The sequence below is a fragment of the Amphiura filiformis genome, unplaced genomic scaffold (assembly GCF_039555335.1).
Source record: "Amphiura filiformis unplaced genomic scaffold, Afil_fr2py scaffold_74, whole genome shotgun sequence".
NCBI classification, from domain to species: domain Eukaryota; kingdom Metazoa; phylum Echinodermata; class Ophiuroidea; order Amphilepidida; family Amphiuridae; genus Amphiura; species Amphiura filiformis.
Genome location: NW_027305538.1, coordinates 237,103 through 252,340, shown reverse-complemented (window position 1 = coordinate 252,340; position 15,238 = coordinate 237,103). Strand labels below are relative to the sequence as shown.

At 37.1% G+C, this 15,238-nt stretch overlaps 1 protein-coding gene across 1 annotated transcript in view; it reads right to left on the bottom strand.

Annotated features, from left to right (window-relative positions):
* The window catches only part of LOC140144710 (uncharacterized), a 48,746-nt gene that overhangs the window by 8,731 nt on the left and 24,777 nt on the right, over positions 1-15,238 (bottom strand). Inside the window, exons 5-7 of the mRNA XM_072166521.1 lie at positions 12,861-12,935; positions 9,029-9,129; positions 7,529-7,645 (exon numbers count right to left, since the gene is read on the bottom strand). Of these exons, the coding sequence (XP_072022622.1) occupies positions 7,529-7,645; positions 9,029-9,129; positions 12,861-12,935 (293 nt within the window). The remainder of the gene's footprint in view (positions 1-7,528; positions 7,646-9,028; positions 9,130-12,860; positions 12,936-15,238) is intronic.

The following is a 15,238-nucleotide window of genomic DNA, read 5'->3' as shown; positions in this document are numbered from 1 at the left end:
TGGTTTAAAATATCCTGCTTCAAAATGGCTGCGAAATCTTTAGTGTTAAAGCTCATCGGGCTGTTTTTGTTTTCTCAAGCACTGAATTCATTGTGTGTTGCATCAAAGGAGGACATATGTACTGATTCACTTAACATTGTGTGTAAAGTATGGAGTTATACCAATCTGGACTGTGCCTACAGGAATCTACCTTGTATGCCGTCATTACCACACATCAACGCTAACAATGTGACGTATCTTGATCTATCCAACAATCAGTTAATTGATGTTCCTAGCGACGCATTCATTACCTTCACCAACCTTCTTTGTTTGCATATATCTTCAAATAACTTATCCGTTATTGAGCACAAGGCTTTCAATGCCTTAAGCAATCTCACACATTTGGACTTGTCTTATAATGAGATATCCTTCATAGAAGATGGAGCATTTATGGGATTAGGCCAGCTACGAGCGCTAAACCTTACCGGTAATCACATTTCCAATCTGACGGCTATGACTTTTGCTGGACTCAAAAACCTTCTGAACCTTTCTGTAAGTTTTAGCAGATCTTTGATGATTTCCGACAGAGCACCATTTGCCAAACTCACTTCTTTGCTTCATCTGGATGTTAACTTGACGATGGGTAGGGAATACATGGATACTTTGGAGACTTTATTGAATGATCTGATTACACTAAAGCACTTGATTCTGAGGGATGTAATCAATGTCAAATTGGATATGTGCTCCCTAAGAAGACTGGAATCTTTGGAATTGTTTGATAGTAATATCAATCTAGTTGATGGTTGTCTACAGGCCATTCCTCTGAAATCACTCCACTACTCTTATCCATTTACTTCTGAGCAAAACCACATTGTACCAGAAATTTCCTATCAGCTCCTAGGAAATCTCACTAGTCTCAATGTTGATATATATCCAGATATAGATACGGCCATGGAAGCTTTGGCCTTTTTGCAGTCTTCGCTACAGAACTTGACTCTGACTTTCTATGTCATGTATGTGTATGGTATAGATGGTGACGTAAATATGGATTTATTGACATTTGAACCATTAGCCAAACAAGATATATCACTGCATGTTCTTAAACTTGAATATATGTCATCTGCAACATATCCATACTATAATACTATTCAGTTTCATGATTCACCACTTGCTTGGTTTCCAACACTTGAAGTGTTAGATGTACGTGCAAATTATGATATGAAAAACACTGTGGATACATTCAGAGGTCTGTACAATTTGCAAGAGTTGCATCTGACCTATTTTGGTGACGTAGAAGCTGCCCAATTGAATTTAATAGACAGTACTGACTTAAAGTTGTTGAATCTATCTCACAATCCTGGAATATATAATATTGAAAGTACTATATGTTCCCTGTCCTCCCTTGAAACATTGGATACAAAAGATTTTACTGTTGGTAAGCTTCCATGTATAATACTCCCAAATTTGAAAAAGTTATATATGAGTGGTGCATCACGTCCTTCCTCTCATTGGAACAATATCACAACTTTATGTCAGTTGTTCCCTAATCTTGAAGTGTTGGATGCCAGTCAAGTAGGCACCTATCAGTATTCATATGTAACCGGTGAGAGAGTCGTATGTCCCCATCTTGTGACCCTTAATCTTTCAAAGAGTTATATTGATTTTGAGCAAACTGAATTTCAGCAATTTCAGGCACCCTATTTGGAACAGTTATATCTGAAAGATGTGTATCATTTTAATTATTTTCAATTAACATAACAATCTTCAATGTACCCAAGCTTGAAGTCCTTGATATTAGTTCCAATTCTATCACCCATCTCAATGATGATCATATTACATTCTTGAATAACTTGACATCATTATCATATCTTGATATAAGTGAAAACATGTTTAGTAAAAATATGTCAAGTCCAACTTTGTTAGATGGGGTATTCTTGAAGAATCTGATATTTCTCAATTACAGCCACAACAATCATCCTAATTCTGCAAAAATTATAAGCAATTTACAAAATCTGCCTCAGTTAGAAACATTGATTTTGAGTCACACAGGTTTTGAAGTTATATCCAAATCTGTCCTGCAACACCCTACTTTGCGTATATTAGATTTAACACATGCAGAACTACACTGCGATTGCTACAATGATTCAGATTCAAATAAAGGGTTGAAGGAGTGGATATATGAAGATCAGATAGTTTTTCTTCAGAATTATCCAGAGAGTTACATTTGTCCGGTGTATTACAGATACAGTATTACAGATGATTGGGGTTGCATGGATCCTAAATTACCCGATTGGATTTGGATCCTTATAGGCATCTGTTGCCTACTTGTATTATTACTTGCTGTATTTATTGGGGTATTTACTTTTCTGTATTACCATAAAAAGAAAGAATTATCCAGAGAGTAACATTTGTGACAAATTCATGTAATACCCAACTAGAAGTATTACGTATGATTGGGATTGCATGGATCCTAAATTACCCAATTGGACTTGGATCCTTATAGGCATCTGTGACCTACTTGTATTATTACTTGCTGTATTTATTGGGGTATTTACTTTTCTGTATTACCATAAAAAGAAAGAATTATCCACAGAGTAACATTTGGGTCAAATACATACAACCCAACTAGAAGTATTACGTATGATTGGGATTGCATGGATCCTAAATTACCCGATTGGACTTGGATCCTTATAGGCATCTGTGGCCTACTTGTATTATTACTTGCTGTATTTATTGGGGTATTTACTTTTCTGTATTGCCATAAAAAGAAAGAATTATCCAGAGAGTTACCTTTGTGACAAATACATGTAATACCCAACTAGAAGTATTACGTATGATTGGGGTTGCATGGATCCTAAATTACTCGATTGGACTTGAATCCTTATAGGCATCTGTTGCCTACTTGTATTATTACTTGCTGTATTTATTGGGGTATTTACTTTTCTGTATTGCCATAAAAAGAAAGAATTATCCAGAGAGTAACATTTGTGACAAATTCATGTACTACCCAACTAGAAGTATTACGTATGATTGGGATTGCATGGATCCTAAATTACCCGATTGGACTTGGATCCTTATAGGCATCTGTTGCCTATTTGTATTATTACTTGCTGTATTTATTGGGGTATTTACTTTTCTGTATTGCCATAAAAAGAAAGAATTATCCACAGAGTAACATTTGGGTCAAGTACTACCCAATTGAAAGTATTATGGATGATTGGGGTTGCATGCATTTGAACTTAATAAATTACGCGACTGGACTTGAATCCTTATAGGCATCTGTTGGCACTTGTTATATTACTCGTTCATACACTCTTAGATAGCGTGAACCAATCAGAGCAAACGTTACAAAAATGTGAAACATGCATTGATTGTATGTATGGGCACCTACTCTGCGTACTACGTACAGTACTTTCAGATGCGTTCATTTTTCTTTTCGGTTGATGCATTTATATTTGCTTGTATTTTCCAACATCTTTAGTGACAATTTTGTTATAAAAATAGCAAAAATCATGGATTTTTTTCCTCATGTATAAAATAGGTTAATATAAAAGCGTATCACTTATTGGTTGAGAAATTGTTTGAGAAATTGTACAAAATAATGCACTGAAAAATAATGTACTGAAAACAATTTCTTAACCAGAGTTGTCTGAGAGCATATCATGATTATGTAAATACTAAGATGTGATTCTAAATATAATTTTAACCCCATGAGAACTACCTGCCGATTGGCCAAAAAGAAGTTTTCATTATCAATTGGACTAATCAGCAACATTGTTAGAATAATTCACCATGCAAAAAAATGGGATGAATTATTTGCAAAGCTCCATTCTGATTGGTGATTAAAGTGAAGATATCATGTAATTAACCAATCACAGGCAATGTTAGATCGGCAGGTAGTACTCTGGGGGTTAAAATGTTATAGGATAGAAAAATGTATGTATCATAATAGTTAATATCCTTTCTATTTGTGAACAAACATGTTTAGGTCAAGGAATTAAACTGTACAAAAATTGAAATGATAAATCGGATGTCTGCTTTTCAGTTTATTCTATTTTAGAACTGTTTGATTTAGGTATGAAGCCTGAAGCTTGGGTAGATATCACATATATTTATTCATTTAGATAACCGTTATTATCTATAGATATAATAATCAAAATATAAAAATAGAGTGTCAGTTTATTGAATGAATGACTGACACGGTGGCTTAGGGGTTATGGTGCCCTGGGCTAAGGATACATCATGCCCCCAACCCCTCTCCCCGATACATAATGGCGCCCTTCCCAAATTCTTGAAACATATGGAAAGGTTTCTATACAAAAACGATTCTCTTATAATCCATCATGCGCACAGTTTCCACCTCGATACACCTGAGCACACATTTTTGTCCAAGAGCTCTCAAGCAAGCTGTGATTGTCTCCACTACAGTCTTTGATTACACTACTTGGTTGAGTGCATAGCATCGAAGAGCTGTGGAGCTTCTAGCTGAAAAATGAGCCTCTTTGATTGTTTTTTGTCAAAACCTCAAGTGTTCCCTTCATCCAATCAGATTTTTTTTTTATCAAACGAAAGCTAACACTTGCCCCTAAAAACGCTTTTCGTCAATAGGTCAACAGATAACGCAATTTAATGTTATAGCAAGCCGAATGTGGTAAATCTGTTGAAAACTTCCTATCCAAGCACATTTTATGACCAAAATGTAGGTTTTAAAAGTCAAAACCTCAAGTGTTCCTTACAATATTTTTCAAATTTTATGTCGATTAAATGAAAAAGCACACTTATATATTTGTCCATATACTAGCGTCACTAGAATGAGCAATGGCCAATTCTCTTTAAATTACAAATCTTATCCAAAAAGTTACTATTTTCGCCTGTTTTGTCATACGGTTGTAAATACAATGAACTGTGAATTTGCTAAAAGAGCACTTACAAATTGATATGCAATCGCATGCAGAGCGCATGACAATTTGCACAAGTAGGGCCTACCACTAATTAATTTTGGTTCAATGAAGTTGAATATCTGTCTTAAATTGACTTTACAAATGAGGCAGTGCTGAAATGTGTGCGAAGCGTGCAAAGTTTTTGACTTTCATGGCTTGGATGGGGCGCAGAATCAATGCTGAATTGGTCAATTTGGTGCCGCCCTAAGGTGGCGCCCAGGACATGTGCCATTTTGTTCCTATTTTTGCATTTTTCTCAAAAAAATATAGCGCATTGGTGACAAGTAAGATATGTAAATTATAGGGGCAAAAAAACTGCACTGAAAATTCAGCAACTCAAATCAAGTAGTTATTGATTTATTGATCAAATATTGGTTTTCCCTCATTTAAGTTCTAACGAATGTTTGATAACGTAAAATCGATAATATATTTCTACTAGATATTTTACGTAACATATTATCGATTTTACGTCATCAAACATTCGTTAGAACTTTAGCATTACTGGCAATAGAATGGCAATAGATTAAATAACATAGATATGTTACATACAATATTGTACGTCTAATACTTGGAGTCTGCATACTGCTTAACTCCACAACTGTTGTTTGTTGTAAAATTTCCAGTGCAGTAGTTGTAGTTTTTGCCCCTATAATATACAAATCTTACTTGTGACCAATGCGCTATAATTTTTGAGAAAAATGCAAAAATAGGCACAAAATTGGCCAGGGGTGTAGTACCCCCTTCAAAGCGATGTAACACTATAATCATTCAGAAATACATGAATGATATTCATGCTCGTATTTTGGGGGCTTTGGGGCACCAGCCCCCCGGTCAAAGCAGGGGCGGCCAAAGCGAAGGCGGCGGGAAGAAGAAGGGCAGCAAAAAGAGGGATGGCGGAAGAAGAAGGGGTGGCAAAAAGAATTAGTAAAGAAAAAAAGGCGGAAAATGTGAAAAAATTGTCTTCACTTTTTCAAACAATAAAAAAAAATTGGGGCAACCTTTTCGGGTTGTTGAGGAAGGGGCGGCAAAATTGGATTTTCTTCAGCCCCCCGGGGAAGGGGCGGCCACGGTACGCCACTGATATTTTGATTTTAACATTGTGTGAAACATCACAACCTATCCTAAGTGACTTAAACAGAGTCTTACTTCAAAGGCACACCCATGATTGATTGATTTATTGCTTGATTGATTGTACATATTTCAGTATGGAATATACCTGTCAAATTGGTCCACAATTTGTGACATACATCTTGCACATTAGAGAAAGAAACAGGCATGTGCACATACATACCTAATTACCTATACACACCCACCCCCACCACAGTATGTGTTTGCCGGCAACCGTGGACACTGTATATTGCTATCTAACCGCGGACATGTGTGTGGTGTTTTCATCGCCTAACCGTGGACTAAAATGGCAGATTTTTTTGTGTATGATACGAAATGGAATTTTAGCTATCAACTGCGAGCTGTAGTTTTTTACACGTATGGTCCGCGATTTTGAGCAAATATCGCTCAAATGCATTTAGCATGCATTTGAGGTCTTTTGCAGCAGTTAGAGACTGAGGATGATCCTCGGTTTGAGGTAAGTCCGCAGTTTAGAGTGATTAATCTTATTTGTGTCCTCGTGTCGGCAAACACGTACGCACCCCTACCTATGCATGCAGAAAACCACTTTCATTATGTATTGAAGGATGTCTGAAGTGATGTTTAATCGCCAAACCAAGAACCAAATTGACAAATCAAAATGGCAAATTTTTGTGTGTGTATAGCCATGTATGATACAGTACAAAATATGCCTACCAACTGAGGTCACAATTTTTAGGGTAGGCTCTAATCTGAAAAAATACATCTTAGTTAACCCTAACACTGGACCCTGCTTTTTGGGATCGGAAGTCAAAGAAGATCCGAAAAAGTCAAGGAGAAGAAGAATTTTGACTTGGCACCCCCGGGATTCGCACCTTTGACCCCTCGCATGCCAAGCACACGACCACGGACCGGTAGCTACACGGGTTATTGCTGCCCGGCCAGCAATTCCATGCGCATATAACACTTAGGGTGATTGCGTCATCGCAGACCCTGGGATTCATGCATGCGCAGATTTTTTCATCGTAAGATTTTTGGGTGTTAGGGTTAATACACAATAGCTGAGGTATCTCTCAAATGCATTTGGCCTGCAATTAGGGCCTACTGCAGACCTCCGCAAATCGAGGACAGTGCTTGTTTGCAGCAAGGTCCACTGTTTGAATGCAAATAGTTTTGTGTGTGTGTCATCATTGCAGTTAAACATGCACACACTACAGTACTACAATCCTGGCGAAAAATGTTGCCACACCAAAGCATTAATTGGCCAACATCTTTTCACGCTTCCCTATTGCAATGTTGATTTGGAAAACATCGTCATCATATCTATATTACAGTCTCCCAACATTGATAATGGGGGGTGGGGAAGGGAAGAGTGTAAACTGAATGTGCATTTGCTACTATTATACAAAGATAATGTGTAACTGTCACATATTTAGCTCTGGCGTTTGCGTGGCACGTGAAGGTATGGCAACAAATTTCCACCCGGATTATAGCGGACCCCGGGGGGAAGTGTCAATACATACCGGTAATATTATGTGAGCACCATATTTGACTCTGATAGGACTTTCCTCATCCATTCCAGGCCGCACAGTCCATCTATCTATCCTCTCTGTGTAGTCTGCTGTACCTGCATCTTTATGCTGGGATTGTAAAAAAAGCACATACGTCATCATGTATAACAGAGAAACATATCGGAAAGGTGTTACAAAAATTCACACCTGCAGACAATGGCAATAATGTACAATTCAATAAAGAATAGATTCTTATATTTTGTTGTCAACAAAATGTTAGTTTTCACTGATCACATTATGTCCCCTTTTAATTTTGAGCTATCAAATGAGGTAAAGCAAAGAAATTTGCTATTTCATTCAGTACTTATTATCGTCAATGTGTGTATTAGTTTGATGATCGTTATTGAGCTTTACACAGCTGGGACGTTTAAATAAGACGTAGGAGGGATAGCGATATATGCACATTTTATACGTCACTGATTCAATGATACACATGCACATGATGTACCATCCATTACTCGACTGGTGAACTCGTAAGCAAGTATACGCACACAAGTTCTATAGGCATGATCAAATTTATATTACGTGTGAGCATGCTGCTGTTGACTTGCATTCACAATACACCACTGTAAAAATGTGGATTCATCCCCGGGGATTCATCACTGATTAAAGCAATAATGTGTGATTTGCATAAAGAATAGACTCCTATTTGAGAAGTTAGTTTTCACTGATAGCTACTGATCACATTGTCCCCTTTTAATTTTGAGTCAAACAAATGTGCCAAATGAAGAAAATTGCTATTTCATTCCAACGCCTACAATGCATGTATTAGCTTGATGAGCGTATTATTGTCATGAATATTGGCATAGTTTTACACAGCTAGGACGAACAAACAACACCTAAGGCGAATACCGATATGCACACAGATTATATGTCAAGACGGACAGTGCTTACACGTGTATAATCTCACCAATCGTATTATTATCATGATTACTGGCAGAGCTACGCGTAGCTGACGTGATGTACAAACAAGACGTAAAAAGAATAGCGATATGTATGCACAAGCCCGTAATTATTAGGTATATCCCCGGTCCCAGCACTCCGTGCATCCGCGGGTATTCATGCTTGTCGGTGAACTTTAAAAACACCCCCTTTTGCATCTCATTTCGCGAAGTTTTTAGGGAAAGAGACCCTTTTTTAGCGATTTCGCATGAATTATTTGCCCTTCGACAATACCCTATTTTCGCTAAAATGCGAACGATATTTCTAATATACCCTTTTCTGGCAGAAACGTGTAGGCTGCTCGATGAAAATACCTTTTTTTTTAATTTCACGAACACATGGTTTGAAAAAAAACACCCCTTTTTTGTGTGTTTCGCGAATCGTGTTTCTTCATCTGAAAACACCCCTTATTTCGCAAAATTTTCGACAAACATGAATACCCGCGGATGCACGGAGTGCGGGGACCAGGGGTATATCACAAATGAATGAAAAAATGGTACCTAGTCGTACCTTTTCTGCTATTTCTTTAATAAGAGCATTCTTGATAATGATTGCTGTACATGGACATCGAGACCTTACAGATACCAGGCTTTTGTTGCTTGTGAATAAACCTGTGGGTAGAAAGAAAACAGAATATTACTAATAATACTGTGTATCCTTAAACATTGTTTGACCATTTGAAGAGTGGGTTTCCAAAACTCACTCAGTCTACTTTGACCAATTATGAAAAAGTATTTCAAATGGATTAGCTCTACCATCTATAGTTTGTTTCATCATAAAGCCATATTATAACATTTTCATACAAAATTATTATTTCTTTGCCATAAAACGTTACTGTCAGATATGTTCCCCCAGGTATATTCCCTTTTAATTTTGAGCCTAACAACTAAGGCAAAGCAAAGAAAATTCAAATTCACTACCAGCGCCGATGTTGCCAATACGTATCACTCCTTTGGTCTAGTTATGGTACGATCCTTTGTTATGTAGATCACACGGCATGTACGTACTGTGTTATGAACATCGCGTATCCGTTCGACTAATATTTCCATCATAATAATAAAACGACGCTTCCTGTGTTTTATTCAAAATCTCATATTTTGATAAAACTACAGCACCTAGGGGTCATCATTTTTACAGGGTATGTTGGTTTAATAAAGTACAATATGATCGTGTAAAACCAGTGGCGTAGCGTCATAGGGGCATGGGGGCACATGCCCCCCAATCGATTTGAAATTTTAACAAATCCCATAGGAAAATTGCCGAAAAATGGCTTGTGCCCCCCCATCAGACCCGGTGCCCCTAAATCATGGTCGGTGCCCCCATGTGATGACCTACGCTACGCCACTGTGTAAAACAACAGAATTTTGAAAAATATTGAGGGCATCCTCCTCAGCAAATGTTGTAATATAGCTTTAAGTTTGGTAGTGACAAGCATGCACAGTGCAATTAACAACAGAATGTACAAGGGCATTTTGTTTGCACATTTAAGGGATCTAGAATGAGCGTTTTGAGCGTTTCGACAGTATTTTTTGTGGGACATGAGAGCACATCAGACATATCGAATGGCATTCTAAATACGAAGAATGTCTTTCTGATAGCAAATCATTTTCATTTTTTGAAATTCACGATATAATACAAACTTCCTGTGTTTTATTCAAAATCTCATATTTTGATAAAACTACAGCACCTAGGGGTCATCATTTTTACAGGGTATGTTGGTTTAATAAAGTACAATATGATCGTGTAAAACCAGTGGCGTAGCGTCATAGGGGCATGGGGGCACATGCCCCCCAATCGATTTGAAATTTTAACAAATCCCATAGGAAAATTGCCGAAAAATGGCTTGTGCCCCCCCATCAGACCCGGTGCCCCTAAATCATGGTCGGTGCCCCCATGTGATGACCTACGCTACGCCACTGTGTAAAACAACAGAATTTTGAAAAATATTGAGGGCATCCTCCTCAGCAAATGTTGTAATATAGCTTTAAGTTTGGTAGTGACAAGCATGCACAGTGCAATTAACAACAGAATGTACAAGGGCATTTTGTTTGCACATTTAAGGGATCTAGAATGAGCGTTTTGAGCGTTTCGACAGTATTTTTTGTGGGACATGAGAGCACATCAGACATATCGAATGGCATTCTAAATACGAAGAATGTCTTTCTGATAGCAAATCATTTTCATTTTTTGAAATTCACGATATAATACAAATTTTATGACAAATTATTAAAATTTGATATTTTTCACATTTTTGATATATAACAGTTCTCGAAGTAAATTTTTTAAATCTAATGATATATTCTTAAAGTGTATGTAGCTGGGAGAAAAAGCCGACAATCAATTGAAAATTTTGACCTTTCATGTTGATGGATTTTTTCCCCAAAAAGACCTAATTTTTTTGTGTGTTTTGGGAAAAAAATCCATATCATACGAAAGGTCAAAATTTTCATTTGATCGTCGGCTTTTCATTCCACCTACATACACTTTAAGTATAAATCATCAGATTTATAAAGTTTAGGCACCAGAAACAAATATGTTCGATCTTTGGATCGACCGCCGATGCTGCTTCGATGCTAGTTATTAATGAACTATCAACTAATTTTAATCAGAATTAACACCATATTTAAATTGGCCAATATCCCTTCAGGCACAAATGACTATTTTATCACAATTAACAATAGTAAATTAATTGATTTCATAAATGATAAGGATCGATCAAGCATCGATGGTCGATCGAAAGATTGAACTAATTTGTTCCTATTGCCTTACTTCGAGTACTGTTAAATATCAAAAATATCAAATTTTAATCATTTGCCATAAAATGTGTATTACATTGCAAATTTCAAAAAAATCAAAATTATTTGATATCAGAAGGACATTCTTCATATTCAGAATGCAATTATGTCTGATGTGCTCTAATGTCCCACAATAAATATTGTCCAAACATTCATACCCCATCCCTTAAAGTATTGTTGTCACTACTAAACTTGAGGTGAAACAAAGGGTATAGACCTTTTTCTTGTGACGTCAGTCAATCGATATTGTAGTCTGAAGAAACAATGTGTGTGAATAACACATTTAAAGCCATCAATGTTATACTAAAATAAATAATGCAGTGGTTATTTCTACTCTGTTTTGTCTACTCGGGACATCATTCAAACATTATTTGAAAGTCAATATGACATGATGAATGCAATTGTTTAATATAATCGTTTATTGGCCACTAGGTATGATTCCAAAAAGATCTATACACCTGGATGGCAGTGGCGTAACTGGGGGAGGGGGTGATATAATCGAACCCTTGACCTCTGCTTGCCCCCCAGCTCCCCAATGAAAACGGTAAAGTAGACCTACTTCTGAGAGTTATTAATTAACCTCATATTTGGTCATTTTAACTTAAAAAACCCAGTTACCAGTTTAGCTTCTATATGCCAAAATTTTACGCACACTTCGCGCACATATGTACCATAAGCTTCTTTTGTTGCCAATAGGTGCTGGATTCATTATACTTCAAGACAATTTTTCCAACCCCATCCCCCATATGTCAAAAAGAAATCTATGCCACTGTTCCTGGGACACATTCCAAGCAGATCCCAAGACTCCTCAGATCCCCCTTCCCTGTTTCAGTAGAAATAGCATAAACGATGCCTGCCTCCTCATCTTAATACTAATTACGGCGTGTCCGACGTCCGTCCATACCTCTGTCCGCGACGCTATCGCGTCGCAAGATAGCGCTTTTTCTGAGTCCGCGCTATTAAGCGCCGAGCGGAGCACTTGCGCTGAGTCGGCGCTATCGGCGTGCACGTGGATCACTTTCGCTGAGTAGCAACGGGCAGCAGTGTGTGCAACTGAAAGCATTAGGCCTAACAGTGTGACTACCAGGTGCATCTCATCGGACCAATAGGCCTATTTTAAACACATATTTCAATACGGAACGCGTGCATAGGCCTATTTCAGTAGAACATGTCTATTTCCGTGGTCCTCCAAAATCAGTTATGGTAAGGCAATTCTAACCCGTTATATTGGGCGTTATTGCCTTTACTAATTTCGGGGTATTTTCGGGATCCTCCTTGGAAGACGTAGGCCTAGGCCTACGTCATAGCAGTTAAAAAGGTCAGGGCAGGTATATTGGTAATGGGTGTTGGGCAATTAGAGATAGGCCTATTACAAGAACTGCCTGATCCGAGAACCGCGAAATCTAGTTTATTATGTTTTCCCCCGCTTGCCCCCCAAATGAAAATGTCTAGTTATGCCACTGCTGGATGGAGAGAGCCATTGAACTTGCTTTACCACCCTGCTATCACCATAACTTGCAAAGTATGTACCCTGTAGCCTTACATACCTTCTTCTCCCAAACAAATTGGCCATCTAGCTGCATCCAATTCAGCAATCAATCCCTTTTCCTTCAATACTTCCACTCTATAAGAAATGAATATCACAATGCATGGTGAATTATTAACAACCTGATGAATATTTAAACCTAATGAATATTTAGAGGTTAATAACTGCGCATCGGTTATTTGGAGGGCATTGTGAAAAAGCTAAACATTTTGCCTTTGGAACCGAGGATATTCCGAGGTCCAAAGCAAAATGTTTAGATTTTTCATAATGCCCGATATATTACCGATGCAAAGTTATTAACCTCATTCATAACTTCGTCACTTTGATCTCTTAACTTTACAAAATAACACAAAATGTTCCTCAAATGTTTATAAAAATAAACTATTTTTACATCTTCCCTTTCCCAAAATCGATCAGGCTAAAACAAGGCGACCAATAACAAAAGTGCGTATCAGAATGTGCATGGTAGCGCGCAATCCAAATACGGCAGCCAGCGCACATGAGTTTGTTGGACGACTGTCACGGGCGCACGCAGAAGTCAATTGTGTGCGACATTGGAACAATTACGCATTTTGCGGTCAATTGTGAGATATTAATGACCTCGATTTGCGTTCGCGTTTCGCAAATAATAAGATATGATTGGATCGCACGCATCGCGTTTATTAATGAGGTTATGAATTAATCCTAATGAATATTTAAATATTTCATAAAGACTGTTTGGAATTTCTTGTTTTGATCATATTGATAATTTTGAATGGAGTATAATTATAATTGACTGTTATCATGGTTATTGACTTATCGGGTAAACATGTTACTAAATCATATGAATCACAAAACATTTTAGATACTGTTATCAGTAGATAGCTAAAATTGCATTTTGATTTCCTTCTGAAGATGGTACCATAATTAGGCCTAAATAAAAATTCCTTTAAAAAAGGAATAGGGCACCCAATGGGAGCTTTGACGTGATGTGCTGAAATTGGGGGGCGCTTAATTTTGCTCTCACAGAATGTCAAAAATCACGCTCTCAGGCTTGCAATGACCTTATATTTTTTTATTTTGCTATCACTGGATGCCCTAACACCTATATCCATTTCATATTGAAGTTCCACCCCGGGGCTGAAATGTAACCGTTTGGATACAGTTTTTTTCTTTAAAGGAGTATTTCGTGATCCTAGCATCCTCTTTTTATGACATTTTTCAGTACATATCCACGAAAAAGCATATTCCCAAAATTTCAGTTGATTCCGATTTTTGCGTTTATGAAGTTATGCATGATTATGTGCATTACACTGCTCCATAGACAATATGTTGTAATTTCGTTCTGGTGCACCAGAACGAAATTCAAATTTCGCGATATCTTTGCTAAATGAATTAATCTGCAAGAAATATTTTGTACATAAACATTATGTAGCCAGAGTATTCCAGTGATATAAAAATCTCAACTTTTTTTGAGAAAAGTGGGGGATGAGGCTGTGGATCACTTAAATGCCCTTTAAATCAATCATGTAACATTAGCATAGTAAGCAAAGAAAGATTAGGAAAAGTAAAGAATTTTTATTGCAGTGAGAAAAGGTGTAAACTTCGTACTGCATGGGACTAAAGAGGGTTGGTTTCAAATAAAAGGAATAAAGATCTTACCATTTCAGGTACTATTGTTAGGAAATCATGTTGTGGGGGTTGTTGGAGCAGAATTATTTTATTTAAAATATAGGTTTGTTAAGGATTGTTTTCCAAGTGGACATAGTATGATAATTATAACTGTCGGTTGTAATACCTGACAATATCATTGCATTCCTGGTTATTGATTTAACGGAAAGTCGCCACGGATATCAGGTTTTAAGAGCATTTGAACTTGTTTAACATGCTTAAAAAGCGACACAAAAGTCACGGTGTATTGGGTGTTTTTATTAACCCAGTAATTTTGTATTTCAAACAAAGGTGACAAGCCTATGTGGGATTTTAATGATTTTGGTAAAGGTAACTGTTTTAAATAACATGCGTCGCTCTTCACCTGGATCATAGGTCTACTTTGCGATCGTAATAGCGCCATCTCTCTATCAGGTTCTAAGAGGCGGTAAACTGGGTCAAAGGTTAGGTTTATTTGGTGTTTTTATCAGTCCATTAATTTTGTATTTCAAACAAAGATTATTTTGTAAACAATAATAAAAACAAATCCAAGCAAATTGTGGTTTTATTTCGAAGCTGGGCATACTTTAAGCAAAACAATTGCAAAGTAAATCTAGCAAGAGTGAAATTAGAAGCTTTTCACAAAGTCATGCCAATAAAGTGCCCCAGCCGTAGCTGGGACCCTAAAAAAAGGGTCTATTGACCATTGGCTCTAAAAAGTTTATAATCAGTAGGTCAGAAAAGTTCTCA